The sequence below is a fragment of the Eubalaena glacialis genome, chromosome 3, assembly GCF_028564815.1.
Source record: "Eubalaena glacialis isolate mEubGla1 chromosome 3, mEubGla1.1.hap2.+ XY, whole genome shotgun sequence".
Lineage (NCBI taxonomy): Eukaryota > Metazoa > Chordata > Mammalia > Artiodactyla > Balaenidae > Eubalaena > Eubalaena glacialis.
This window is the reverse complement of record NC_083718.1, coordinates 44,283,378-44,310,884: the sequence shown is the minus strand read 5'-3', so window position 1 is coordinate 44,310,884 and position 27,507 is coordinate 44,283,378. Positions and strand designations below refer to the sequence as shown.

General features: G+C 38.1%; 1 protein-coding gene across 1 annotated transcript in view; it reads left to right on the top strand.

The window, feature by feature from the left end:
* Positions 1-26,229, top strand: part of NSL1 (NSL1 component of MIS12 kinetochore complex) — a 51,769-nt gene extending 25,540 nt beyond the window's left edge. The window contains exons 5-6 of the mRNA XM_061185579.1: positions 23,776-23,843; positions 25,745-26,229. Coding sequence (XP_061041562.1) covers positions 23,776-23,843; positions 25,745-26,023 — 347 coding nt within the window. The 3' untranslated portion in view covers positions 26,024-26,229. The remainder of the gene's footprint in view (positions 1-23,775; positions 23,844-25,744) is intronic.
* Positions 26,230-27,507: the final 1,278 nt, after the last annotated feature.

Here is a 27,507-nt window from a genome sequence, read left to right as displayed (position 1 = left end):
GAAGCCCAGTAGGCTTCCCGGGACCGAGTGGGCGGGGGAAACGCCTGTGGCCCCTCCCCATCTGCCTTGCCTCTTCCTCCCCCTCCCTCCTATGCCCCTAGGACCCATGTGGCCTGGTGGGGGGCCTTGGAGGGCGGGGTACTCAGCACTGGGAAGCCTGCTGGGTTTCCCCTGATCCTCTGGTCCTGGAGGGTTCCCCCCAACACTGTCTGCCTGTCCTCTTCCCCCCTCCTCCCTCCCTCCCAGACTCTAGGACCCACGAGGCTGGAGGGTGCCCCAGAGAACAGAGGACCAGGCCCGGGAGCCCAGAAGGCTTTCTGGGGCCCGAGTGGGTGGAGGAAACACCTGCCACGCCTCTGCTTATCCTCCAGTTGGAGGGCTCCTCCCACCCGCCTCTCCTCTTCTCCCCCCACCTCCCTCCTATGCTCCTAGGACCCACGTGATCTGAAGGGGCTTTGGAGGGCAGAGGACCCAGTGTGGGAGCCCTGCAGGCTTCCTGGGGCCCGATTGGGCAGGGGAGACGCTATGCACGCTGCCCCCATCCTCTGAGCCCCTGAGGGTCCCCCCCTAGGTGTGGGAACCCCTACCCCTTCCCATCCACCCTTCAGTTGTGCTTGTCCTGTCCAGACTCCACTTCTCCTCCCCCCCTCACTCCCCCTTCATCCTACCCAGTTGCGGGGGTTCCTCCCGTCTCCTTGGGCATCGAAGTCCCCCACCAGCAACCTGTTTTTTTGATCATAGCCTTCCTAATGGGTTATTTATCTTTTATTGTTTAGTTGTAATGGTCCTTTATATATTCCAGGAACTATCTGTTATCAGATATATGATTTGCAAATATTTTCTGCCATTCTGTGGGTTGTCTTTTCACTTTCTTGGTGATGTCCTTTGAAGTACAAAAGTTGTACTTTTGTACCAGTTTATGTTTTTCCCTTGGTTGCTTGTGCTTTTGGTATCATATCTTAGAAACTATTATCTAGTATAAAACCATGAAGATTTATATTTAAGGGTTCTTTCAAGAGTTGTATAGTTTTAGCTCTTACATTTAGGTCTTTGATTCATTTTGAGTTAATTTTTGTATATGGTGTGAGGTAGGAGTCCAACTTCATTCTTTTGTATGTCTAGATCCATTTGTTTCAACACCATCTGTTGAAAAGGCTATTCTTTACCTTATTGAATGGTGTTGGCACCCTTGGAAATCAGTTAACTGTAATGTGTGGGTTTATTTCTGGATGTACAATTCTATTTCATTGATCTGTATATCTGTTTTTAGGCCACTACCACACTGTCTTGATTATTATAGCTTTGCAGTATGTTTTAAAATCAGGATGTGTGAGTCTTCCAACTTTGTATTTTTTTTTCCAAGATTGTTTGACTCTTCTGGGTTCCTTAACTTTCCACATGAATTTTAGAATCAGTTTGTCAATTTCTGCAAAGAAGCTAGCTGCAATTTTGATAGGGACTGGGTTGAGACTGTAGATTAATCTGGGAGTATTGCTATTTTAATATTAAGTTTTCTGATCCATGAACAACAAATACCTTTCCATTTATTTAGATCTTCTTTAATTTCTTTCAACAAAGGTTTCTAGTTTTTAGCACCTCTTTAATTACATTTATTCCCAAGTATTTTATTCTTTTCTTGCTAATGTAAATGTAATTAAAAAAATTTTCAGTTTGTTCATTGCTACTGTATAGAAATAGAATTGATTTTTGTATCTAGATCTTGTATCTTACAACCTTGCTGAACTCGTTTATTAGTTCTAATAGTTTTTTAGTGGATTCTTTAGAATTTTCTATATAAAAGATTATATCATGTCATCAGCAAATAGAGATAGTTTTACTTCTTCTTTTCCAACCTGGAAGCCTGGTATTCATTGTTGATGAGAAGTCTCCTGAGAGGCTAATTGCCATTCTTTTACAGATAATCTATTTTTTCTGTCCTGATTTTTCAGAATTCTTTTTGTATTCTTAATGTCCTGCAATTTTACCATAATGTGGCTAGATGTTTATTTTTATTTACGTAGCGTGGTGCTTGAGGTGCACTTTTTTTTTTAAACGTTGAAAGCAGCTTTATTGCTTTTTCTTGATTATATATAAATGCATTCACATTCCAAAAGTGTTAAAAGCGTAAGAAACAAATTTAAATCACACAAAATTATGTACTCAGGAGATAATCACTATTAACATGTTTATAGCCAGTGACCAAGTATTATGATGTATTGTTTGAGGCTACACCTTCAATCTACCTGAAGATCTTGCTGCCTTTACCTTGAAAATATATTCTGAATCCAACTACTTCCTACCAAATCCATCTCTACTGCTCTTGTCCTTGTCACTGTATTCTCCTAGTGGGACTGCTACAGTAGTCTCCTCACCGGTCTCCTTCCATTTCAGTTTGCCACACAGCGGATTCTTTTTAAAGCATAATCAGATTATGTCACCCCCTGCTTAAAAGTCTCCAGTGGCTCCCCATCATACTTCCCTTGGTCTCTCTGACCTGGTCCCTGAGTGCTCCTCTTATTTCATCTCTGACCCTGGTTTCTTACCACTCTCACCTTTGTTTACTGAGCTCCAGCTACACTAGCATTCTTTCTGTTTCACCAGGAATGTGCCAAACACACACTGGCCCTGTGGCTTTCACACTTGCTGCTCCCCCGTTCCTATCTGAAACTACCTGCCTCACTCTCGCTTCATTCAGCTCTCTGTTCAAAGTGTTACCTCATCAGAGAGGTCTTCCCTGACAATCTGTGTCAAATCCCCTCCTGACCCCCTTGGTCATACTCTGTCACTTTAACCTGCTTTATTTCCCCCACTACTTACTGACATTATGTAATTTCGGTTCATTTTATTGTCTTCATCCCTTCCCCCACTGTATTATAAACTCCCTGTGAACAAGGACTTCGTTTTGTCCACTTTTGTATCCCCTAGCTCTAAGATCATTATCTGACGTAGTACACTCAGGAAATATTTATGAAATAAGTACATAATTATACATGTTCTTTTTAAATTAAAAAAAATAAGGATAGCATTTTATTTTTTGTTTTTGGCCTCCTTTCTCCTTTCCCATCTACTGCTCCTTCAGATATCCAACATTAATCTGGTATGAATCCATTTATTCATTTTTCTCTTCTCATATAATCATATAGAAATACATATGTACTAGACATTTGGGGAGCATAATTTATTTTACAGAAAATTGATTTATGTATTCAGATTATCTACACCTTACTCTTCTAACCTAAGTACATGGGAGAATCCTGCAATTCAACTGCTGTAGATCTAACATTATTATTTTAAACTGTGTTATATTTTTATAATTAGTTTTTGTTTTGTTCTCTTAATAAATGTAAGCTTAATATAAACTTTTAAATAATCAGTGGTGTCTATATAGTAGAAAATGAAAGTCCACCATACTTGTCTTCCCAAGTCTATCTGATGCTACACACCTTCAAATAGATAACTACCGTAACTGTTTGATATGTCTAATTTTAGATCTTTATCAGTGCATTTGTATGTGGGCAGATAGGCACAGGGAGTTTTGAGTTATTTATTTTTTATATATAAGTATTATACAATATATTATATTCTGTGATTTTTTTTCACTCAACTATGTAACATATAGTTCAGCTCTGTGCTGCTTATTGGTAATTTCTTTATGTTTTTGTACATATACACACAACTTTATTTAAATAGATTATACACGTATTTTTTTTGGTTTTGGGTAGGGTGGATTTTTTATTTGTTTTGCTTGCTTCCTCTTTCTTCTCATCTTCCACTCAGATCACTGTGTGTACTTTCAATCTGAGGACTCCCATCTTCTAGAAAATCTTTAACTTAATATTCAACTTTGCTTCTTTATCATTTTTTCTATTTTTGTAGTATTCTTGTTTTTATTTCATAGCGTATTTTTTTTGCTGTAATGTCTGTTATGATTTCCTTTAGCTATTGGAGGATCCTAAACCTTTAAAAATCATTTTCAGATTGCTCTATTTTTATTCCATCTGCAGCAAGTTCCTCTCCTTGACATTGGTTATAGTGGCTGTCTTTCATGGTTGTAATTTCTTCATGTATTTAAGAATTTTGCTTAGGAAGTGCTTCTTGACTAAGTTTTTTTCATGTGCTTATTTTCTTATTGCTGCTTTCCCCTCTTCCTGTCTAGTAGTTTTGTGGTTTCCTTCCGTCTGGCCCCTGAACAGTCCCAGGCTAGAACCGTATCTTAAATTGACACTGTGGGGCCCCTGTTCCACTGCAATATTGGAGATAGTGGATCTAGTCACTAAGTCAGCAGGCAGCTTAATCTAGGCCTGGGCTTTGAGGTATTTTCTGCTTCCCATCAACTTCTAGTGTAGCTCTAAGTATGCTGCAGCTCCTCCCAGTGGTTAATGTCAGGGTTTTTTTTTTTTTTTTTTTTTTTTCCAGCCTCCTTTTCAGAGTAGGAAAACTCCATTTCAGCCCTTGGTTTGATTGTGAGGCCGACTCTCCCCATTTCCTGCCCCTCTGGAGCACTTTGATCCCCTTTTATCTTGTGGGAAGCAAATTCCTGGTTACTTATTGCCTACCTACCATCTGCCTACCAGTGGATCTGCAACTTTAGCCTGACTTACAGCTTTTTCTCGTCTGCTTTTTTCTGGTTCAAAGAAATGTTTACTTTGTGTATGCTTTGGGATTTGTTTTTTTAAATTTTCTATATTTATCCAATGGTGTTTTGGACAAAGGTGGGGAGTTTATGAACTTCCAAGACCAACTTGAATAAAAATCTAGGATACTCTTAAAAACACAAATCAAGTTTAATTCCTTTGCTTAAAATCCTAAAATCTTCCAATTTTAAAAAATATATAATAGACTTCAAACTTCTCAGCATTCCTTTAAATGACCTGGCCCCTCTAAATTCATTTCAGGCACTTTTTGCTGTAGCCCTAGACCCCATCTTTTAGTTCTTTGAAAGTGCCTCACTTTCACATATGCTTCTTCCCAATGCTTCTTTTTTTTTTTAATTGTTATTGAAATATAGTTGATTTACAATGTTGTGTTAGTTTCAGGTGTATAGCAAAGTGGTCTATATATATATATATATATATATATATATATTCTTTTTTAGGTTCTTTTCCATTGTAGGTTATTATAAGATAATGAGTAGAGTTCCCTGTGCTATACAGTAGGTCCTTGTTGGTTATGTATTTTGTATATAGTAGTGTGTATATTTTAATCCCAAACTCCTGGTTTATTCCTCCTATCCTTTCCCCTTTGGTAACCATAAGTTCGTTTTCTATGTCTGTGAGTCTATTTCTGTTTTGTAAATAAATTCATTTGTATCATTTTTTTTAGATTCCACATATAAGCAATATCATATGATATTTGTCTTTCTCTGTCTGACTTCACTTAGCATGATAATCTCTAGGTCCATCCATGTTGCTGCAAATGACATTATTTCATTCTTTTTACGGTTGAGTAGTATTCCATTGTGTATATATACCACAGCTTCTTTATCCATTCATCTGTCAGTAGACACTTAGGTTGTTTTCATGTCTTGGCTATTATAAATAGTTCTGCTGTGAACATTGGGGTGCATGTGTCTTTTCAAATTATAGTTTTCTTCAAATAAATGCCCAGGAGTGGAATTGCTGGTCGCTCTGTTTTTAGTTGTTTAAGGAATCTCCATACTGTTCTCCATAGTGGCTTCACCAATTTACATTCCCACCAGCAGTGTAGGAGGGTTCCCTTTTCTCCATACCCTCTCCAGCATTTATTATTTGTAGACTTTCTGATGATGGCCATCCTGACTGGTGTGAGGTGATACCTCATTATTGTTTTGATTTGCATTTCTTAAATAATTAGTGATGTTGAGCATCTTTTCATGTGCCTGTTGGCCATCTGTATGTCATCTTTGGAGAAATGTCTGTTTAGGTATTCTGCTCATTTTTTTTTTTTTAATACATTTATTTATTTTGGGCTGCATTGGGTCTTCGTTGCTGCTTGCGAGCTTTCTCTAGTTGCAGCGAGCGGGGGCTACTCTTTGTTGCGGTGCGCGGGCTTCTCATTTCAGTGGCTTCTCTTGTTGCGGAGCACGGGCTCTAGGCACGCGGGCTTCAGTAGCTGTGGCTCGCGGGCTCTAGAGCGCAGGCTCAGTAGTTGTGGCACACGGGCTTAGTTGCTCCGCGGCATGTGGGATCTTCCCGGACCAGGGCTCGAACCCGTGTCCCCTGCATTGGCAGGTGGATTCTTAACCACCGTGCCACCAGGGAAGTCCCTGGGCTCATTTTTTGATTGGGTGTTTTTTTGTTTGTTTGTTTGTTTTTGATATTGAGCCGTATAAGGTGTTTGTGTATTTTTGGAAATTAATCCCCTGTTGGTCACATAGTTTGCAAGTATTTCCTCCCGTTCCATAGGCTGTATTTTTGTTTTGTTGATGGTTTCCTTTGATGTGCAAAACCTTTTAAGTTTAATTAGGTCCCATTTGTTTATTTTTGTTTTTATTTCCATTACTCTAGGAGACAAATCCAAAAAAAACATTGCTGTGATTTTTGTTAAAGAGTGTTCTGCCTATGTTTTCCTTTAGGAGTTTTATAGTATCCAGTCTTACATTTAGGTCGTTAATCCATTTTGAGTTTGCTTTTGTGTGTGGTGTTGGAGAATGTTCTAATTTCATTCTTTTACATGTAGCTGTCCAGTTTTCCCAGCACCACTTGTTGAAGAGACTGTCTTTTATCCATTGTACATTCTTGCCTCCTTTGTCGTAGATTAATTAACCATAAGTGCGAGAGTTTATTTTCCCCAGGGCTTCTAAGGTTGACATCTTCTCAATTTTGCTTTCGCATTTAAACGCTACCTCCTCAGAGGATCTTCCCTAACTACCCTAACTAAAATAGCCTCTCTCCAGTTCTCTATCATAACCCTTGTTTATTTCCTTAATATCATTTGTTACGATATGTATTTGTGTGTTTCTTTATGGTTTCTCACAAAACTGAAAGCTCCATGAGCTTTTTACTTTGTGTTTGCATTAAACACTATTATACTATTGTGTTTGCTTCATGAGCTTTTTACTTTGTGTTTGCATGATATAGTATCATGCTCAGTAAATACTTACTGCCTGATTATTATTCACCCATCCATTCAGCATATTTATTGAATGTCTGCTATATGCCAGAACTGTTCTCACTGTGGAGGATGTAATGGTGAACAACACAGACAGGGTCCTTGCTCTGTGGAGCTTATGTTCTAGTGGGAGAAGAAAAGTATCAACAAATAGAAAAATAAATAAGTAAAATCAGTGCTAGGGTGGTGTGTTTAGGTGATGGGAAACACTTTTCTGAGGAAGCAGCAAGAAGGAATTTACCTTGTGACAATCAAGAGGAAGAACTTTTCAGTTAGAGAGAAGAGCTAGAACAAGGTTCCTAAGTTAAGAATGAGCTTGAGTATAGAATAAGAGACCACTGAAGCTGTGGTGGAAGAAATAGAGGGAAAGAGCATTACAGGATAAGGTTAGAGACTTGGCTGAGACCAGGTAACACAAGCTAGGAGTTTGAAAGTATGTGGTACCTTAAGACAGATGCAACTCTTCAGTATTGAAGGAGCTGGTGAGGTGCATGTGGGAGTGGTTGCAGAGGATTACATACCTGCTACCTAGCAGGTGTGTTAAACAGATGTTTAAATTGTAGCAAAGTGTTATCTTCCAGAAAGTCATAAATCACTGCTTAGTTTTTGGTTTCATTTTCACCAGGGATGCTACTTTTTAATTCATGGTTCTTATTCATGCCTTTGGTTACCCCTTTAGAAACTAGTACAAGCCAGACATCCTCTGTTATGCATGCTTGCTCATACATGCTCATAAAATACAGTGGAAATAGAAAGGAAGCATTTAGTTAATGCTTTTTTGCTGAATTTCTGAATTTGTGCAGGCTTTTGGAATTTCATGTTTTCTAGTTTAGTCAGTGCAATGACCTGAAAGCAAAACAAGGTTGATTACTCAATCTTTCATTTCCACTTTTTCATTTCCCTATGTTTTAGAAAGCAAGTGACTAGGGAAGGCAGTGTACTCAAGGGTGCGTAACTTCCACATTTTTAAGAGCAAACTGTTTTTAATATCTTTGCAGCAATCTTTTAATTAACTATCTACTAATAGGATGAGTTTTCATTTGTCACTTATAACCTTTTGTGATCCTATTAGTAAAACTAATCATTGCTTCCATATCATCATCATTTTTTAAAAGTTATTTGAAGTTTATCGATGAGACTCCCTTTTAATTATTTCCTGTCCTTCTCTAAACATGTAGTGATGACAAGGAGCTATTTTAAGTTTCTCTGTAGTAGACTTTATGATAGTTCCAGTTCTTTTGCTGACCCTACAAGCAGAAGACTTAGAGGCAGTTCCTCTTCTTTCCTAATAATGACTTGCTTAAGCCACTGCCGGAATATTTACAGGTAGTCACCCACTTACATTTCAGACATTCATATTTAATCTGAGCTTTGGAATTTGAATTGTATTTCCCCCCTGAAAAAAAATTTACAAATGGTATTATAAATGAATAAGTTTCTAGGCTACCCTTTAAAGATCTACGTAACCTACAGTGTAGCTGAAATATCAATACTGCACATTTATGATGAAAAACATTAGGAGAATCACATTTCAGATGCACATTAGTTCTACTACATGATGTTTAAATAGGAGGGAATAGTTTGGATTCCTAAACACCTTTGTTTGTGGTGAGAGGATGAACAGTGGTGCCATGAAGATGTTCCCATCGAGGCTATGGAGAGAGCCACTGGGAACGCTTCTGGAGGAAGCCCATCCCCATCTCCTGCATGGCAGGGACCAGCCGTCTGCATGTGAGACATTCTTAAGTCAAATGGGTGTATATCAGGAGTATCTGTATGCTCTTACTAGTTACAAGAAGTGAAAAATTCATTAAAAGGAATCTTATGTGAGGGATTGAAAAGTTTATATATTTTGAAATTTCCTAAGCAGATGTTAATGTTGATAAATGCTTTTTTGATACATTTACAGACATTTCATGTTTAGTGATATTTAATTGTGTGTTCCCCAACCCCTGTGGTTTTTTTAATCTTTGTGTGTTTTGGGACTTACCTGGCAGTCCAGTGGTTAAGACTCTGTGCTTCCAATGCGGGGGCAGTGGGTTCAATCCCTGGGTGGGAAATGAAGATCCCACATACTGCATGGCATGGCCAAAGAAAAAAAATCTTTGTGTGTTTGGTTTTATTCCTAAAATTATTGATGATCCTTAATTTTCAAAGAAAGGAATTTAATTCACTTAACTAAAAAGAAAGAAAATGGTACTGTAATGTTAACAGTTGAAACAAATTTAACTCTAGACTTATTCTACTTTTAATTCTTTACCAGGCATAATTTATTTTTATTTCAAGAGATTTTCATTATATTGGAGCTAATTATTGATCATTCTTCTGAGTATAGTATAATTCCTGGCAAAATGATATTTTGGAAAGTTATATATAGAATACAGAAGAGCATGTGCTGTGGGTTCTAATTCTATTCAATGTTTATTCAGTTACTCAGTCAGTTCAGATACATTTCTCAGCCCTCAACAGCTTCTTTTTCCCTGTCTATAAAAGGAGGCTGATGAAACCTGCTTGCCTCACAGAGTTGCTAAAGTTATTACATAAGATTGATTGGCAATGTATGACAGCCCATAATACTACAGAAATGGGCTGTCATAGGATCTAGTAGGGAAAGCTTTCATGCCATTGTGTTTCTTTTCCCTGAACTCTCCTCCTTTTCATAGCCAGGTTTCTCAAAAGAATAATCTACACACATCAGCTTTACTTGTAATCTCTCATTTTTGTCAGAAATAATCACTAGTATTTAGCATTGATATTGTTATGTTAAATGTTCTTCAAATGAGTCAGGTAATCATACTATGAGTATATTTTCTTTCTTGAACATCTTCCCATCCCCCTTCAGAATGCTTTATTTTTCTGTTTGCTTTGTTTGCTGTTGTGTCTTTCACTAATTCTTTCCCAAACACTTCAATAAAACTGTAAAATTCCTCTCAGAATAGTAAACACTTCCATCAAATGGTTATCCATCAAATCCATTTTTAAAACCCTTTCCTTTTTTCTTGGAGGTATTCCTCTGGGAGCCTTTTGTCTTCCTAGTCTAATCTGGACTGTTTGCTCTCTAGGCCTGCTGCAAAGCTTTTCATCCTGTCTGTTCCTTTCCTCATCATCCTGGGAATTTCCTTTACTTCTTCTCTGTTTTGGATCATGTTTCCTGGTTCCTGTGTTTTCTTCTTTCTTGATTTATTCCCTTGTTTTGGTATAGCACATCCTCTACCACCCACCTCCTATTCCCACTTACCCCCAGCCATCCAAATCCTCTTAGGCTAGGCAACTCTCTTGCAACATCTATGAAGTTTTTACTCTCCTTTCAATTCCCCTGTTGGATTGACCTCACCTCCCTTTGTGCCTCCATAGCATACTTTATCATAGCCTTGGTCTGTCATACTTATTAAGCACCTACTCTACATGTCAGGCACTGTGTTCAGCACTAGACCATCCAAGATTAGGAGAATGAGGTTCTTGTTCCCAGGGAAATTCTGAAAGGTGAAAAAGAACACCATGGTTCTCACTGGAGGCAGTACTGCCCCCTAGCGGCCCTTTGAAAAAGTGGGGGGAAGTTTTCTGTTACCACAGTAATGGGAGGGTACAAGCTGGCATTTTGTAGTCAGGGGCCAGGAATACTAAATGTCTTATAAGTGCAGCACAACTTTACAATGTTCCACCAAACATTCATGTGTGAAAATCTGTTCATAGTTATCCAAGCCTGGGACCTAACTCCATTTTACACACAAACCCAAACTACTTGGTGCTTTTTACGTTGTCTTTGCTTGTGCAACAGATGGAAACAGCTACTGTCCATCATTGTGGGTTTATAGAAGAAACATTTTTTTAAGTAGCATGTGTTTATAAAAAAAGTTAAGAATCCCTTGGATGATAGATTCATGCAATAGCAATGAAGAAGAAAATGATTGCCTTACTCTATACATAAAAGTAAGAACTTTCTAGAGTAAATGTTAAAAAAAGATTCTATTCATTATTGTGTGTATGTTTGTATATACTGAGCTATAATATACAGTGCACAGCTTGATGAATTGGTAAACACACGTACACATTAAGACATGTAACTGCCACCTGGATCTAGATAGAGTGTCTGCATAGTTGGGAAACAGGATAAACTTATTTTTAAATAGTATGTTACATTATCAAATAATGTGCCCATTATATTTTCATGTGTACAATAAATTCATTCGAAGTGTCCAAAAAATCGGGAAACATCAGGAAAATATCCTATTTATTACATTTTTTTACATTTTAGCAGTTGGACCCATTGTTTTATTTTATTTTATTTTATTTTTTTAACATCTTTATTGGAGTATAATTGCTTTACAATGGTGTGTTAGTTTCTGCTTTATAAAAAAGTGAATCAGTTATACATATACATATATCTCCATATCTCTTCCCTCTTGCGTCTCCCTCCCTCCCACCCTCCCTATCCCACCCCTCTAGGTGGTCACAAAGCACCGAGCTGATCTCCCTGTGCTATGCGGCTGCTTCCCACTAGCTATCTATATTACATTTGGTAGTGTATATGTCCATGACACTCTCTCACTTTGTCCCAGCTTACCCTTCCCCCTCCCCGTATCCTCAAGTCCGTTCTCTAGTAGGTCTGTGTCTTTATTCCCGTCTTGCCCCTAGGTTCTAAATGACCTTTTCTTTTTTTTTTTTTTTTTTAGATTCCATATATATGTGTTAGCATCCGGTATTTGTTTTTCTCTTTCTCACTTACTTCACTCTATGACAGATTCTAGGTCCATCCACCTCACTACAAATGACTCAATTTTGTTTCTTTTTATGGCTGAGTAATATTCCATTGTATATATGTGCCACATCTTCTTTATCCATTCATCTGTTAATGGACACTTAGGTTGCTGCCATGTCCTGGCTATTGTAAATAGAGCTGCAGTGAACATTGTGGTACATGACTCTTCTTGAATTATGGTTTTCTCAGGGTATATGCCCAGTAGTGGGATTGCTGGGTCGTATGGTATTTCTATTTTTAGTTTTTTAAGGAACCTCCATACTGTTCTCCATAGTGGCTGTATCAATTTACATTCCCACCAACAGTGCAAGAGGGTTCCCATTTCTCCACACCCTCTCCAGCATTTATTGTTTGTAGATTTTTTGATGATGGCCATTCTGACCGGTGTGAGATGATATCTCATTGTAGTTTTGATTTGCATTTCTCTAATGATTAATGATGTTGAGCATTCTTTCATGTGTTTGTTGGGAATCTGTATATCTTCTTTGGAGAAATGTCTATTTAGGTCTTCTGCCCATTTTTGTTTTTTTTTTGATATTGAGCTGCATGAGCTGCTTGTAAATTTTAGAGATTAATCCTTTGTCAGTTGCTTCATTTGCAAGTATTTTCTCTCATTCTGAGGGTTGTATTTTTGTCTTATTTATGGTTTCCTTTGCTGTGCAAAAGCTTTTAGGTTTCATTAGGTCCCATTTGTTTATTTTTGTTTTTATTTCCATTTCTCTAGGAGGTGGGTCAAAAGGGATCTTGCTGTGATTTATGTCATAGAGTGTTCTGCCTATGTTTTCTCTAAGAGTTTCATAGTGTCTGGCCTTACATTTAGGTCTTTAATCCATTTTGAGTTTATTTTTGTGTATGGTGTTAGGGAGTGTTCTAATTTCATTCTTTAACATGTAACCGTCCAGTTTTCCCAGCACCACTTATTGAAGAGGCTGTCTTTTCTCCACTGTATATTCTTGCCTCCTTTATCAAAGGTAAGGTGACCATATGTGTGTGGGTTTATCTCTGGGCTTTCTATCCTGTTCCATTGATCTATATTTCTGTTTTTGTGCCAGTACCATACTGTCTTGATTACTGTAGCTTTGTAGTATAGTTTGAAGTCAGATAGCTTGATTCCTCCAGCTCTGTTTTTTTCCCTCAAGATTGCTTTGGCTATTCGGGGTCTTTTGTGTTTCCATACAAATTGTGAAATTTTTTGTTCTAGTTCTGTGAAAAATGCCAGTGGTAGTTTGATAGGGATTGCATTGAATCTGTAGATTGCTTTGGGTAGTGTAGTCATTTTCACAATGTTGATTCTTCCAATCCAAGAACATGGTATATCTCTCCATCTATTTGTATCATCTTTAATTTCTTTCATCAGTGTCTTATAATTTTCTGCATACAGGTCTTTTGTCTCCTTAGGTAGGTTTATTCCTAGATATTTTATTCTTTTTGTTGCAATGGTAAATGGGAGTGTTTTCTTAATTTCACTTTCAGATTTTTCATCATTAGTGTATAGGAATGCAAGAGATTTCTGTGCATTAATTTTGTATCCTGCTACTTTACCAAATTCATTGATTAGCTCTAGTAGTTTTCTGTTAGCATCTTTAGGATTCTCCATGTATGGTATCATGTCATCTGCAAACAGTGACAGCTTTACTTCTTCTTTTCCGGTTTGGATTCCTTTTATTTCTTTTGTTCCTGATCTTATTGGAAATGGTTTCAGTTTTTCACCATTGGGGACAATGTTGGCTGTGGGTTTGTCATATATGGCCTTTATTATGTTGAGGTAAGTTCCCTCTATGCCTACTTTCTGGAGGGTTTTTATCATAAATGGGTGTTGAATTTTGTCAAAAGCTTTCTCTGCATCTTTTGAGATGATCATATGGTTTTTCTCCTTCAGTTTGTTAATATGGTGTATCACATTGATTGATTTGCATATGTTGAAGAATCCTTGCATTCCTGGGATAAACCCCACTTGATCATAGTGTATGATCCTTTTAATGTGCTGTTGGATTCTGTTTGCTAGTATTTTGTTGAGGAATTTTGCATCTATGTTCATCAGTGATATTGGCCTGTAGTTTTCTTTCTTTGTGACATCTTTGTCTGGTTTTGGTATCAGGGTGATGGTGGCCTCGTAGAACGAGTTTGGGAGTGTTCCTCCCTCTGCTATATTTTGGAAGAGTTTGAGAAGGATAGGTGTTAGCTCTTCTCTAAATGTTTGATAGAATTCGCCTGTGAAGCCATCTGGTCCTGGGCTTTTGTTTGTTGGAAGATTTTTAATCACAGTTTCAATTTCAGTGCTTGTGATTGGTCTGTTCATATTTTCTATTTCTTCCTGGTTCAGTCTCGGAAGGTTGTGCATTTCTAAGAATTTGTCCATTCCTTCCAGGTTCTCCATTTATTGGCATATAGTTGCTTGTAGTAATCTCTCATGATCCTTTGTATTTCTACAGTGTCAGTTGTTACTTCTCCTTTTTCATTTCTAATTCTATTGATTTGAGTCTTCTCCCTTTTTTTTTTGATGAGTCTGGCCAATGGTTTATTAACTTTGTTTATCTTCTCAAAGAACCAGCTTTTAGTTTTATTGATCTTTGCTATTATTTCCTTCATTTCTTTTTCATTTATTTCTGATCTGGTATTTATGATTTCTTTCCTTCTGCTAACTTTGAGGTTGTTTTGTTCTTCTTCCTCTAATTGCTTTAGACGTAAGGTTGTTTATTTGAGATGTTTCTTGTTTCTTGAGGTAGGATTGTATTGCTATAAACTTCCCTTTTAGAACTGCCTTTGCTGCATCCCATAGGTTTTGGGTCATCCTGTTTTCATTGTCATTTGTTTCTAGGTATTTTTTTGATCTTTGATTTCTTCCATGATCTCTTGGTTATTAAGTAGTGTATTGTTTAGCCTCCATGTGTTTGTATTTTTTACAGATCTTTTCCTCTAATTGATATCTAGTCTCATAGCACTGTGGTTGGAAAAGATACTTGATATGATTTCAATTTTCTTAAATTTACCAAGGCTTGATTTGTGACCCAAGATATGATCTATCCTGGAGAATGTTCCATGAGCACTTGAGAAGAAAGTGTATTCTGTTGTTTTTGGTTGGAATGTCCTATAAATATCAATTAAGTCCATCTTGTTTAATGTCTCATTTAAAGCTTGTGTTTCCTTATTTATTTTCATTTTGGATGATCTGTCCATTGGTGAAAGTGGGGTGTTAAAAGTCCCCTACTATGATTGTGTTACTGTCGATTTCCTCTTTTGTAGTTGTTAGCAGTTGCCTTATGTATTGAGGTGCTCCTATGTTGCATGCATATATATTTATAATTGTTATATCTTCTTCTTGGATTGATCCCTTGATCATTATGTAGTGTCCTTCTTTGTCTCTTGTAATAGTCTTTTTTTAAAGTCTGTTTTGTCTGATATGAGAATTGCTACTCCAGCTTTCTTTTGATTTCCATTTGCATGGAATATCTTTTTCCATCCCCTCACTTTCAGTCTGTGTGTGTCCCTAGGTCTGAATTGGGTCTCTTGTAGAAAGCATATATACAGGTCTTGTTTTTGTATCCATTCAGCCAGTCTCTGTATTTTGGTTGGAGCATTTAATCCATTTACATTTAAGGTAATTATCGATATGTATGTTCCTATTACCATTTTCTTAATTGTTTTGGGTTTGTTATTGTAGGTCTTTTTCATCTCTTTTGTTTCCTGCCTAGAGAAGTTCCTTTAGCATTTGTTGTAAAGCTGGTTTGGTGGTGCTGAATTCTCTCAGCTTTTGCTTGTCTGTAAAGGTTTTAATTTCTCTGTCAAGTCTGAATGAGATCCTTGCTGGGTGGAGTAATATTGGTTGTAGGTTTTTCCCCTTCATCACTTTAAATATGTCCTTCCACTCCCTTCTGGCTTGCAGAGTTTCTGCTGAAAGATCAGCTGTTAACCTTATGGGGATTCCCTTGTATGTTATTTGTTGTTTTCCCCTTGCTGCTTTTAATATTTTTTCTTTGTATTTAATTTTTGATAGTTTGATTAATATGTGTCTTGGCGTGTTTCTCCTTGGATTTATCCTGTATGGGACTCTCTGTGCTTCCTGGACTTGATTAACTATTTCCTTTCCCATATTAGGGAAGTTTTCAACTATAATCTCTTCAAATATTTTCTCAGTCCCTTTCTTTTTCTCCTCTTCTTCTGGAACCCCTATAATTCGAATGTTGGTGCGTTTAATGTTGTCCCAGAGGTCTCTCAGACTGCCCTCAATTCTTTTCATTCTTTTTTCTTTATTCTGCTCTGCAGTAGTTATTTCCACTATTTTATCTTCCAGGTCACTTTTCCGTTCTTCTGCCTCAGTTATTCTGCTATTGACCCCTTCTAGAGAATTTTTAATTTCATTTATTGTGTTGTTCATCACTGTTTGTTTGCTCTTTAGTTCTTCTCGGTCCTTGTTAAACGTTTCTTCTATTTTCTCCATTCTATTTCCAAGGTTTGGGATCATCTTTACTATCATTATTCTGACTTCTTTTTCAGTTAGACTGCCTTTTTCCTCTTCATTTGTTAGGTCTGGTGGGTTTTTACCTTGCTCCTTCATCTGCTGTGTGTTTCTCTGTCTTCTCATTTTGCTTATCTTACTGTGTTTGGGGTCTCCTTTTCGCAGGCTGCAGGTTCATAGTTCCTGTTGTTTTTGGTGTCTGTCCCCAGTGGCTAAGATTGGTTCAGTGGGTTGTGTAGGCTTCCTGGTGGAGGGGACTAGTGCCTCTGTTCTGGTGGATGAGACTAGATCTTGTCTTTCTGGTGGGCAGGTCTATATCTGGTGGTGTGTTTTGAGGTGTCTGTGGCCTTATTATGATTTTAGGCAGCCTCTCTGCTAATGGATGGGGTTTTGTTCCTGTCTTGCTAGTTGTTTGGCATAAGGTGTCCAGCACTGTAGCTTGCTGGTTGTTGAGTGAAGCTGGGTGTTAGCGTTGAGATGGAGATCTCTGGGAGATTTTCGCTGTTTGATATTACGTGGAGCTGGGAGGTTTCTTGTGGACCAGTGTCCTGAACTTGGCTCTTCCACCTCAGAGGCACAGCCCTGACGCCTGGCTGGAGCACCAAGAGCCTGTCATCCACTCGGCTCAGAATAAAAGGGAGGAAAAAAAAGAAAGAAAGAAGAAGATAAAATAAAATAAAATAAAATAATTAAAATAAAATAAAATAATTAAAATAAAAAATAAAATGTAATTATTAAAAAAAAATTTTTTTAAGTAATAAAAAAAAGAAAGAAAGAAGAGAGCAACCACATCAAAAAACAAATCCACCAATGATAACAAGTGCTAAAAACTATACTAAAAAAAAACAACAACAGCAAAAAAACCGGACATACAGAACCCTAGGACAAATGGTAAAAACAAACCTATACAGACAAAATCACACACAGAAGCATACACATATACACATTCACAAAAAGAGAAAAAGGGAAAAATATATATTTTTTTGCTCCCAAAGTCCACGTCCTCAATTTGGGATGATTCGTTGTGTATTCAGGTATCCCACAGATGCAGGGTACAAGTTGATTGTGGAGATTTAATCTGCTGCTCCTGAGGCTGCTGGGAGAGATTTCCCTTTCTCTTCTTTGTTTGCACAGCTCCTGGGGTTCAGCTTTGGATTTGGCCCTGCCTCTGCGTGTAGGTCGCCTGAGCGCGTCTGTTCTTCGCCCAGACAGGACGGGGTTAAAGGAGCAGCTGATTCGGGGGCTCTGGCTCACTCAGGCCGGGGGGAGGGAGGGGTACGGATGCGGGGCGAGCCTGCGGCGGCAGAGGCCGGTGTGACATTGCACCAGCCTGAGGCGTGCCGTGCTTTCTCCCGGGAAAGTTGTCCCTGGATCACGGGACCCTGGCAGTGGCGGGCTGCACAGGCTCCCGGGAGGGGAGGTGTGGAGAGTGACCTGTGCTTGCACACAGGCTTCTTGGTGGCTGCAGCAGCAGCCTTAGCGTCTCATGCCCGTCTCTGGGGTCCGTGCTGATAGCCGCGGCTCGCGCCCATCTCTGGAGCTCCTTTAAGCAGCGCTCTTAATCCCCTCTCCTCGCGCACCAGGAAACAAAGAGGGAAGAAAAAGTCTCTTGGCTCTTTGGCAGCTCCAGACTTTTCCCCGACTCCCTCCCGGCTAGCTGTGGCACACTAGTCCCTTCAGGCTGTGTTCACGCAGCCAACCCCAGTCCTCTCCCTGGGCTCTGACCTCCGAAGCCCGAGCCTCAGCTCCCAGCCCCCGCCCGCCCTGGCGGGTGAGCAGACAAGCCTCTCGGGCTGGTGAGTGCTGGTTGGCGCCGAGCCTCTGTGCGGGAATCTCTCCGCTTTGCCCTCTGCACCCCTGTGGCTGCGCTCTCCTCCGTGGCTCCGAAGCTTCCCCCCTCCGCCACCCGCAGTCTCCGCCTGCGAAGGGGCTTCCTAGTGTGTGGAAACCTTTCTTCCTTCACAGCTCCCTCCCAGAGGTGCAGGTCCTGTCCCTATTCTTTTGTCTCTGTTTTTCCTTTTTTCTTTTGCCCTACCCAGGTACGTGGGGGAGTTTCTTGCCTTTTGTGAGGTCTGCGGTCTTCTGCCAGCGTTCAGTAGGTGTTCTGTAGGAGTTGTTCCACATGTAGATGTATTTCTGATGTATTTGTGGGGAGGAAGGTGATCTCCACGTCTTACTCTTCTGCCATCTTGAAGCTCCTCTCCTAAATGTTGTGGCTGTAGGTAGGAGGCCTCAGTTCCTTGCCACATGGCTCTCTCCTTAGGGCTGCTTGAGTGTCCTCATGACATGGCAGCTGGCTCACCCCAGGATGAGTGATCTGGCACAAGGTGGCCATCCCTGGTTTCGCATCAACATGATCTCAGGTGCAAACCTCCTTCTTTTTCCATTTTGTCTTTAAGTTATTGTTGAAACAACTGGCCCGCAGTCCCCAGGACTGTTGCGGCTTTGGCTGGTGGGGCCCCTCCAGAGGCGGCTGGACCCATTGTTTTAAATTTTACTTGAAAAGGTAATTTGAGGTTGAAGGAAAAGATATTGAGTATATTATTTGCAAATGTAACTAGCACACATTTATCCTGCTTCCCAACTTTACAGACGCTCTGTACCCAAAAAAGTTTACTTACATTCCTTCCTGGTCAGTATTCTGCTGCTATCAGAGGTAACCACCATTCTGACTTACATCATCATATTTCTTCAAATATTCTTTCTATCTCTGTTAGTTTACATGTGCAGGAAAGGTAAATTGAACTAAAAAGAAACAACTTTGCAACCAGTTACATTTTATCAGTCTAATTATGAAATGTTTTAGATCCAGTTACAACTTTCATACTCCCTTTTTTCAAAAGATGATGAATTACTTAGAGCGTTGTGTGTAGAACAAAGCTAATGGGAAATATGTAATAGAAGATTTGAGAGTCCTTTTAATAGAACCAAATGTTACTGAATCAATAGAAGCACACGAAATATAGGAATCTCATTTTTTTATTAATAAAAATGATTTTTAAATACTTCCTATTATTGCCACACTAAATATTAAAAACTATTTTTGTACAGTGATAAGAAATTATGTGACTATTAAATTTTTAATTCGATTTTTAGATTGCTTGTCTTTACTCTTACTCTGAATCTATCCACAAAGGTCAACCACATATCTTCTCTGTAGTTTCTCATATTTTTGTTTTTGTCTTATCCATTCTCTATTGCCCACTGCCTTTCAACAGTGTGATCTCTGAATTCTTTTTGAGTGGATGTATATACTGAATGTAATCTGATATATGGTGGAATTTCAAAGTAGGAGATATGTTTTCTGTTGGATTTAATCTTACACTTGCCCATGTTTTAATGTAGGGAATTATTTTGATATGACACTTTTAATAAGGCTATCTCATTTGTAGATATATTGTACTTCCTAATTTTCACCATTTCAACCTCCTGTATTTTGTCTTGGTATGTTATCCACACTCTTAAGATTATTTCCTCCTCCTTGTCATATTCAAATAAATCTAGTCTGTTACTTCTCTGATCTTTTGTTTTCTATATAGAATAGTCTCTGATCTTTTGTTTTCTGTATAGAATGGTTTCTAAATATAAATTTTCTTAAATCCAAATGTACCCAGTATAAATAGGTACAGGCATCTGAGTACTTCATTACATTTTTTTGATATGGTTGGATCTGAACATATTAAATATATTAAATAATACTCTATTATGATAAGTATATATGTTTATATTTCCATTTACGTGTGTAGAAATATCTATGAAATTTATTTTAGAATAGCAAAGGGGACTTTACAAAATACGTTTTAAAGGGGAAGGTTAGATCCGATAGGGTTGAGAAACACTCTTCTAGACAGGTTAGTGCAGTGGAGTCTTCCAGGTATTTTACTAGAACTGTTCAGGACCCAGTGGGAGCCTGTCACAGGGGAATGGTCAGTTCAGGCAGGGAGTGGAATGTGTGGCAGTGATCATGGAAACTAGAGACTGCCTGGGGCAAGTTTGAGCTGATTTTGAAGAAGTATGACTTGTTTATGTTTCCATGTGTCTCTCTCTTTTAAACTGAAAGTTCCTTGAGGGGCAGAGACCATTTTTCCTTACTCTGAGTACCTACTGCTGGTATTTGTCCACGGAAAGTACATAATAAATGTTAGAAGAATGGGCAGCTCCACATAGGTGTGCAAGTTTGATGAGGAGAGAATGTGGGCCTGGCTGGAAGCCAGATTGCTACAAGAGTACTGAAGGTTGGATCATTTATTTGCCATACCCAGGGGAAAATTTAATAATTGCCTGAGTGCTCTTGGGGGAATCTCCCCAAATCGTAAAAGAATTGAAATTAAATTAGCATATTATTTTAAGGCAAGGGTCCTGAGAATATAGGAGGCTGTGAACTTGGAGAGGAAAAAAATTACATTGTTATTTTTATTAACCTCAAACTGAAATTTAGCATTTCCTTCGATTTTGAATGCAGGTAATGGTGGTAGTATTAGCAGTACCTGTAATTTTTTTTTTTTTTTTCTACTGGAAGCCACAGATATTTTCAGTTTCAGTTGTTGCAGACACCTCGCAATATTGTTTATACTCATTATTTTCTTATTATGGTAATTAGACCTGCCACTCGATCTTTTTGTTTAAATCATTAATAAAGAAGCGCCTATATTACCTATTACATTTTTTAAGTAATTATATTTTTAAATTATATTTTAAAACATTGTTCTGAAATTCTAGAGCAAGCAAAACTAACGTATAATGATAGAAATCAGATGAGTGGTTGCTTCTTGTATAGAAGATTGGGAAAGGGGCACAAGAAAACTTTCTGGAGTGATGGAAATGTCCCATGTCTTTGGTGTACATTTGTCAAAGGTGATTGAATGCTAAACTTAAGTTCTTCATTTAACTGTATGTACATTATACCGCAATTAAAACAATAAATACATTAAAAAATATTCTAAGAAGGGGTCCATAGCCTTCACCAAATTGCCAAAGAAATCTCTGGGAACAAAAAAAGGTCAAGAACCCTTTTTCTGAGGCTATCATGTTGCCTTTGCCTTTGCCTTTCTCCTTTAAGTGCCCGTTCTCTCAGTTCCTTTTTTTTTTTTAATTAATTTTTATTGGAGTATAGTTGCTTTACAATGTTGTGTTTTTACTGTACAGCAAAGTGAATCAGCTATACATATACATGTATTCCCTCTTTTTTGGATTTCCTTCCCATTTAGGTCACCACAGAGCATTGAGTAGAGTTCCCTGTGCTATACAGTAGGTTCTCATTAGTTATCTATTTTATACATAGTATTAACAGTGTATATATGTCAGTCCCAATCTCCCAGTTCATCCCACCCTGCCCCTTCCCCCTTGATATCCATGTTTGTTTTCTACATCTGTGTCTCTGTTTCTGCTTTGCAAATAAGATCATCTATACCATTTTTCTAGATTCCACATATATGCATTAATAAAAGATATTTGTTTTTCTCTTTCCGACTTACTTCACTCTGTATGACAGCCTCTAGGTCCATCCACGTCTCTACAAATGGCCCAATTTCATTCCTTTTTAAGGCTGAGTAACATTCCATTGTATACATGTACCACATCTTCTTTATCCATTCATCTTTTGGTGGACATTTAGGTTGCTTCCATGACCTGGCTATTATCAATAGTGCTGCTATGAACATTGGGGTGCATGTGTCTTTTTGAATTATGGTTTTCTCAGGGTATATGCCTAGGAGTGGGATTGCTGGGTCATATGGTAGTTCTATTTTTAGTTTTTTAAGGAACCTCCAGACTGTTCTCCATAGTGGCTGTATCAATTTACATTCCTACCAACAGTGTAAGAGGGTTCCCTTTTCTTCACACCCTCTCCGGCATCTCTCAGTTGCCTTTGCTATTCATTTTCTTTTTCCTAAATGTGTTCTCACTTTTTTGAGCTAAGAAAAGTCAGAAAAGAAAAGGAGCAGCTATGAAAGAAATTCTTTGCTTGGCTTATTTGCCAATCTGTTGAAGTCAGTACAACTGTGGCCTTCCTAACATAGTTATATACTTGCTTAGACTTTAAGAAATTTCTAGTGAGAACTACTCTTCTAAAAACTAATTTGTAGATGATTTCATAATGGAATGATTTTTCTTATCTCCAGTTTCACTTGGAGTTTTAGTAGGATTTTTATACAGAGGTATCATTGAATATGCAGTTCTGTTATGAAGTAGGCATGAACATTTGTAACACAGATTGGAAGAAAAGAAAATGTATTAGGAATCAGAAAAGCATCGAGTGGGGCTTCCCTGGTGACGCAGTGGTTAAGAATCTGCCTGCCAATGCAGGGGACACGGGTTCAAGCCCTGGTCCGGGAAGGTCCCACATGCCGCGGAGCGACTAAGCCCGTGTGCCACAACTACTGAGCCTGCGTGCCACAACTACCGAAGCCCGCATGCCTAGATCTCGTGCTCCACAACAAGAGAAGCAACCACAATGAGAAGCCCCCGCACCTCAATGAAGAGTAGCCCCCGCTCGCCGCAGCTAGAGAAAGCCCGCGTGTAGCAGCAAAGACCCAACGCAGCCATAAATAAATAAACAAACAAACAAACAAATAATTTAAAAAAAAAGAAAAGCATTAAGGAAGTAAGGAAAGAAAAATGAATATTACTGACAATCTAGTCCACATTTTCTTTTTCAGAAATTCCATGTAGGTGTCCTTGATGTAATGTGACTGTATATTCTAAGTTCAAATATGTTTTACTTTTATAAAATTCAGAGTACTACAGATACCAAATATTAGCCTATATTTATTTTAAAATGTGGCGATAGTGCTTGAAGATGTTAAACATAGTGGTAGATAATATGCAGAACAAACATTAGGTTCTTTTTTAGGGACACACAGTGTTAAGACTACTCATAGTACAACTCTTGTCTATCATTTTACTTTATTTTTTAAAAATTATTTATTTATTTATTTATTTATTTTTGGCTGCATTGGGTCTTCGTTGCTGCATGCAGGCTTTCTTTAGTTGCAGTGAGCAGGGGCTACTGTTTGTTGCAGTGCGCAGGCTTCTCATTGTGGTGGCTTCTCTTGTTGTGGAGCACGGGCTCTAGGTGCATGGGCTTCAGTAGTTGTGGCTCGTGGGCTCTAGAACGCAGGCTCAGTAGTTGTAGCGCACGGGCTCAGTTGCTCCACGGCATGTGGGATCTTCCCAGACCAGGGCTCAAACCCGTGCCAGGCAGATTCTTAACCACTGTGCCACCAGGGACGCCCCTGTCTATCATTTTATAAGCATAAGTTTTTCTCTGCTATTCTAATATTTTCATGGTCTTTTTATTTATCTAGATAAACTTAATAGGACACTTGTTTTAAATAGATTACAAAGTATTCTAAGAAAGATTGAGCTAAGGTGAATAGTCCTAACAGATTGTTGTCCAGATAGCATCTGCATGTCTTTTATAACTTGGTATTAGATTAAAAGCCTAAAATACTGTTTGACGGTTTCTTTGCAGCCCCTCGTATGGAAAACTTGAAATGCAGAGGAGAAACAATAGCTAAGGAGATCAGTGAAGCCATGAAGGTAAAAGCTACGTACTAAATTATAAGTGAATAACATGTGTGGCTAGGTGTTTGCTTTTAGCATTCATAGGTGTTTTAGTCTGTTATAACAGGAATTCTCAGTAGTCTTTTAAATAGATCTTTAATGAATTTATTAAGTGATAGTAACATTCAGAATAACTACCATTTATTAGGCACCTACTATGTGCCAGTATTATACCTGGCTTCTTTAAAGGTTGGTTATATTTTTGAGTTCTGAGAGTTAGCAATCCATCAAACAATTCTGGATAATAATACCAGTTAACATTTAGTCAGCATTTAGTATGGATCAGGCACCATCTAATTGCTTTACATGTATTATATTTCTTCATTTAATCCTTACACTAACCCTCTGAGATAGGTACTGCTACTGTTTTACAGATAAGGAAACCAAGGCACAGAGGGGCTAAGTAGATTGCCCAAATAAATAATTGTGCCAGGATTTAAACCCTAGATGTTTAGCTCCAGAGCCTATACTCTTAACCACTATATTATACTGTGTTGACGCAAATAATCAATAAACAATATACAGTAAGAATAGAAGAAGAGTTTTATTAGAGCTAAACTGAGGACTATAGCCCAGGAAACAGCTTCTCAGTAGCTCTGCTGGGACTGCTCCGAAGGGGTAGGGGAGGAGCCAGGATATATGAATTTTTTTGGCTGGAAAAAATGTGGTCAAGGTTACAGCTTGGTAAAAGATTACTGCTAACCACAAAGAACAGACATCTCAAGTAAATGAATTTAGGATTTTTTCTGTGTATGGGAAGATGCAGGAATCTGGGGTCATTGAAATTCATCCTTAAATATGCATCTTAACTATCTAGAAACCTGTACATCCAAAGCACAGAATGCCTGAATTCCCCTGAGGGCTCACTGTCTTGGGTGGCTGCAGTGGGTTGCAGCTTAACCCTTTATGTAAGTGGATGATGAACAAATTCTTTTCTTTAATGATGAAAGCAGATGTACAATGTATGTTTGACAGGCCACAAGACAGGCTGTTTCAGTTAGCCTAAAGTTCAGGCTAAATCATGTATAAGCCAGAGTGATTTCCCCATACCTCAATATGTGAAAATTTCTTCCATCAACTGCATATCCAACTTGGAGTTTTAATATTATTATCATAAAATTGTTTATATTATTGACATTTATTTTGCCCAAACAGAAAATATTTAGATTTCTAGTACATGAAAATTATTTTAAAACTCCTTCAGAATCTCCTCTGTTTTGATCATCTTCTGTAACATTCTTTTGTGGTTTGTACTTATGCCATGATTTTCTGGTACTCACACTTCTCTCATAACATGTTCTTAATCAGGAGTTGGCAAACTGTGGTGGGACAGGGTAAAATCCAGCCTGCCACCTGTTTTTGTAAATAAAACTATTTTGGAACACAGCCATGTACATTCATTTACTTATTGCCTATGGCTTCTTTACATTACAACAGGAAAGTTGAATACTTGCGACAGAGATGTAAAGGCCCTCAGAGCCTAAAATGTTTACTGTATGGCCCTTTACAGGAAAAATGTGCTGATCCCTGCTCTTGATAATTAAGATTTCTAAAATACTTACTATCCTAAAATATGGAATTTCAGACATTAAATTTTAAACTCTGAAATTCTGTTACCTCTTATTTTGCCAGAGTTTTATTTTACTACCAGGCATTATAGGAACAGAACATATCTTTTTAGTTTTAGCTTTTTGTTAAAATTCCTCAGCTAAAACTGGTATTTTAAGGTAAAGTTGAATATCTATGACCTAAAAAATTAGGTTTTAGAAAAAGCCTTGACCTGAAGAGTTAAAATACTCAAGTGTTGTGTCTATCTCTGTGTGTTTGCGTTTCAACCTGAGATTAATGTTAAGTATTACTGTTGTTTGTTTTTTAAGTCCTTGCCTGCATTAATTGAACAAGGAGATGGATTTTCCCAAGTTTTAAAGATGCAGCCTGTTATCCAGCTCCAGAGAGTCCACCAAGAAGTGTTTTCCGGTTGTTGTAGGAAACCAGATGTTAAACCTGAGAGCTTTATAGCACAAATAGAAACCACACCAGCAGAGACTTCTGCTAGGAAAGACACTGACTTGGTACTGAGAAGAAAGCGAACTGAAGACTGCCCCCAGAGAAAATGGTATCCATTGCGGCCAAAGAGAATCAGTCTTGACACATAAACTCTTTTTGTTTATCTTGGGAGTTGAGATTAGGCACTATCAACATTTAGATTCCAGCTTAATGCCCAGACCGGACTTCATTTAAAACAACAGATAAGTAGTGATTCTTTTATACAAATATAGTAGCTCTGTGCTGGGATATGATGTAATATTGTATTTCTTTCCTCACCTTTGCATTGATAGTCAGTGAAAAGCGTATTGTTTGAATATTGGCACAAAGCCTGTCAATGGTCATTAAGAGTGCAAACTTTTACTGTCCTTGAATACCATCAACACTTGGCTGCCTTACAGCTTTTATGGAATTTCAGAAGTAACATATTCCATTGGGTTTCCCAGATATACATCTTTCTTTTAAAAAAAGAGCTGTGTGACAGTTGTCGTTATTTAAGGGCTGAAAGTCATCATCAGTTCTGTACAGGAGCAGATGCAGTCCTCCCCCACCCCTGCAAAGCAGTTTGATTTATCAAATTAGCGTGCAGGTGACAAGACTGGCTCTGAGTTTGTTACTCTAAGTTCCGCTAATTTGGATTTGTGGGATTAATTTTAGGATTTTTTGGTTTTGTAAGATAAAGAAGATGATTATTTGTGTAAAAATTTCTCTTAGAAATAAAAATTGGCATGTAGCCAATGTTTCTTACCCACACTTTTGTTTTCCATAGATCTCTTAACTTTTAAACATAATTTGACTTGGAACTAATAGTTTCTTTTCAGGATTTCTCATTATTTCTTTGTAAATGACTCCAGGTCAAAAATATATATCAGATTAATACATTAAACAAATTGTCATTGTGGAACAAATATAGATGCAATCATACTGAACTATTTTACATTTAAGAATGTTTATATATCAAGTATATAATCATGGGTAGAAGTTTGAGAAAGCTATATTGCCTATACTTCTAACATTAACTGCAGTTTCTTATCTCTTATTGTGTCTCTTACATTGATACAATGTAGGCAGGGTCATCTAATTTGCCAGCTGTTTCCCTATTAATGACTGAATACCTTCATTCCTTTGCAGAGGAATTTACTAATCACGAGGCTGGAAAATCCATACTTCTCTTGTTCATTATGTCTTAATAATCATAAAAGTCTAAATGTGACAGAAAATCTGTCTCAGTGAAGAAAACTTACAAAGCTACTTTATCGCATTCTGTATTTGAATGTTACAACTTGAGATCTGTATATTTGTACACAGCAGTGTGTTTTTTATTAAAATAATGTACAAAGACTTCAACCTTATACTGTGTATTTTTTAAAAATTAACTTATTTATTTATTTTTGGCTGCATTGGGTCTTCGTTGCTGTGTGCGGGCTTTCTCTAGTTGCGGCGAGTGAGGGCTACTCTTCGTTGCGGTGCACGGGCTTCTCATTGCGGTGGCTTCTCTTGTGGAGCACGGGCTGTAGGCGTGTGGGCTTCAGTAGTTGTGGCTCACGGGCTTCAGTAGTTGTGGCTCGCAGGCTGTAGAGCGCAGGCTCAGTAG